Below are 1,207 nucleotides of genomic sequence, written 5' to 3'. Positions count from 1 at the left end.
TCTGGGCACTAAGCCCGGCTCAAACACAGGACCCCGGGCGCTAAGCCTGGCTCAAACACAGGACTCTGGGCGCTAAGCCCGGCTCCAAGCCCCCCGCCCAGGAGAGGCCCCGCAGCCGCTGCCGCGGCGCTCCCGGCCCTGCACCCACCTGGGCTCCGCGTCCCCCGAGGGCCCCCGGCCCTTCCGCGCCAGCGCCAGACGCAGCAAAGCCCTGGAAGAGCGGAAACCGGGATGAGCTCCTTGCCGGGATTCTTAAGGATAATCCGGCGTTCCCGAAGGAGGAGCTCAGCTGGGCCGGCAGGCGCTGGGATTTTCGGGAGAGCCTCTGGAATTCTTGCGGGGTCGTTCCAGTGTCGGAGGGGTTTCTCCTGGAGCAGCAGAAGCACCGGGAATGGCTGAGAATTCCCGGATTTCCGTGGATTCGGAAGAGCAGAGCGGTCACCATTCCCTGATCCATCGGTGAGCGTTAAAGGATGGAAAAGGAGCTGGGCTCGGGCTTGATTTTCCGGAGAATCCCGGAATGGTTTGGGGTGGATATCGGGAAGGAATTCCTGGCTGGGCTGGAATTCCCAGAGAAGCCGCGGCTGCCCCTGGATCCCTGGGAGTGGATCCAGGGAAAAGGGATTGGAACTGCCTGAGCTTTCAGGCCCCTTCCAACCCCAACCATTCCATGATCCCGTTTTTCCTTCCACCACGGATCTCCAAACCCACGGATTCGGGCTCTGCTGGACACCATCACCTCGAGGAAGCGACTCAATTCCCAAGAATTCCCAAGAATTCCCAAGGACGAGGAACACCAACCTAAAACCACCACCCCAAAGCTCCGCTCCGCGCTCCCGCCCTACGGAAGAAGCTCCGTGTTGGACTTACTGGTAGAATTCCCAAATTTTCTGGGCATAGAACTTGACCTCCTCTTGGGCCATGCTCAGCAGGTGCCTGGTGGCCCCAATCCCGGAATAAGTGGCCTGGAAAACCATGGTCAGAGCCCTCAGGAGCTTTCCCAAGGGATGCAGGGAAGACTTCAGCGCCTGGAAAATCCAACGTTACCGGTGAGGAGTGGAGGGAAATCCCAAAAGGGCTCCCAAGCTCCTCCTGGAAGCATCCTGGAATGATCAGCTGGAATTTGGGATATTTCGGCTGCCTTAAATCCTTTCTGCTCCCCTTTTCCAGCTGGAATTTGCTGTTCCGATGGGATTTGCTGGAATAT

General features: G+C 58.9%; 1 protein-coding gene across 1 annotated transcript in view; it reads right to left on the bottom strand.

Moving 5' to 3' along the window:
• ALS2CL (ALS2 C-terminal like) overlaps positions 1 to 1,207 on the bottom strand; it is a 36,765-nt gene that overhangs the window by 9,644 nt on the left and 25,914 nt on the right. Inside the window, exons 11-12 of the mRNA XM_042019840.1 lie at positions 871 to 1,028; positions 149 to 211 (exon numbers count right to left, since the gene is read on the bottom strand). Coding sequence (XP_041875774.1) covers positions 149 to 211; positions 871 to 1,028 — 221 coding nt within the window. The remainder of the gene's footprint in view (positions 1 to 148; positions 212 to 870; positions 1,029 to 1,207) is intronic.

This window comes from Corvus kubaryi, unplaced genomic scaffold, assembly GCF_017639235.1.
Source record: "Corvus kubaryi isolate FWS band 111438036 unplaced genomic scaffold, C.kubaryi_AGA036_p1.0 36238, whole genome shotgun sequence".
NCBI lineage: Eukaryota > Metazoa > Chordata > Aves > Passeriformes > Corvidae > Corvus > Corvus kubaryi.
This window is presented reverse-complemented; position numbering and strand designations above follow the sequence as displayed.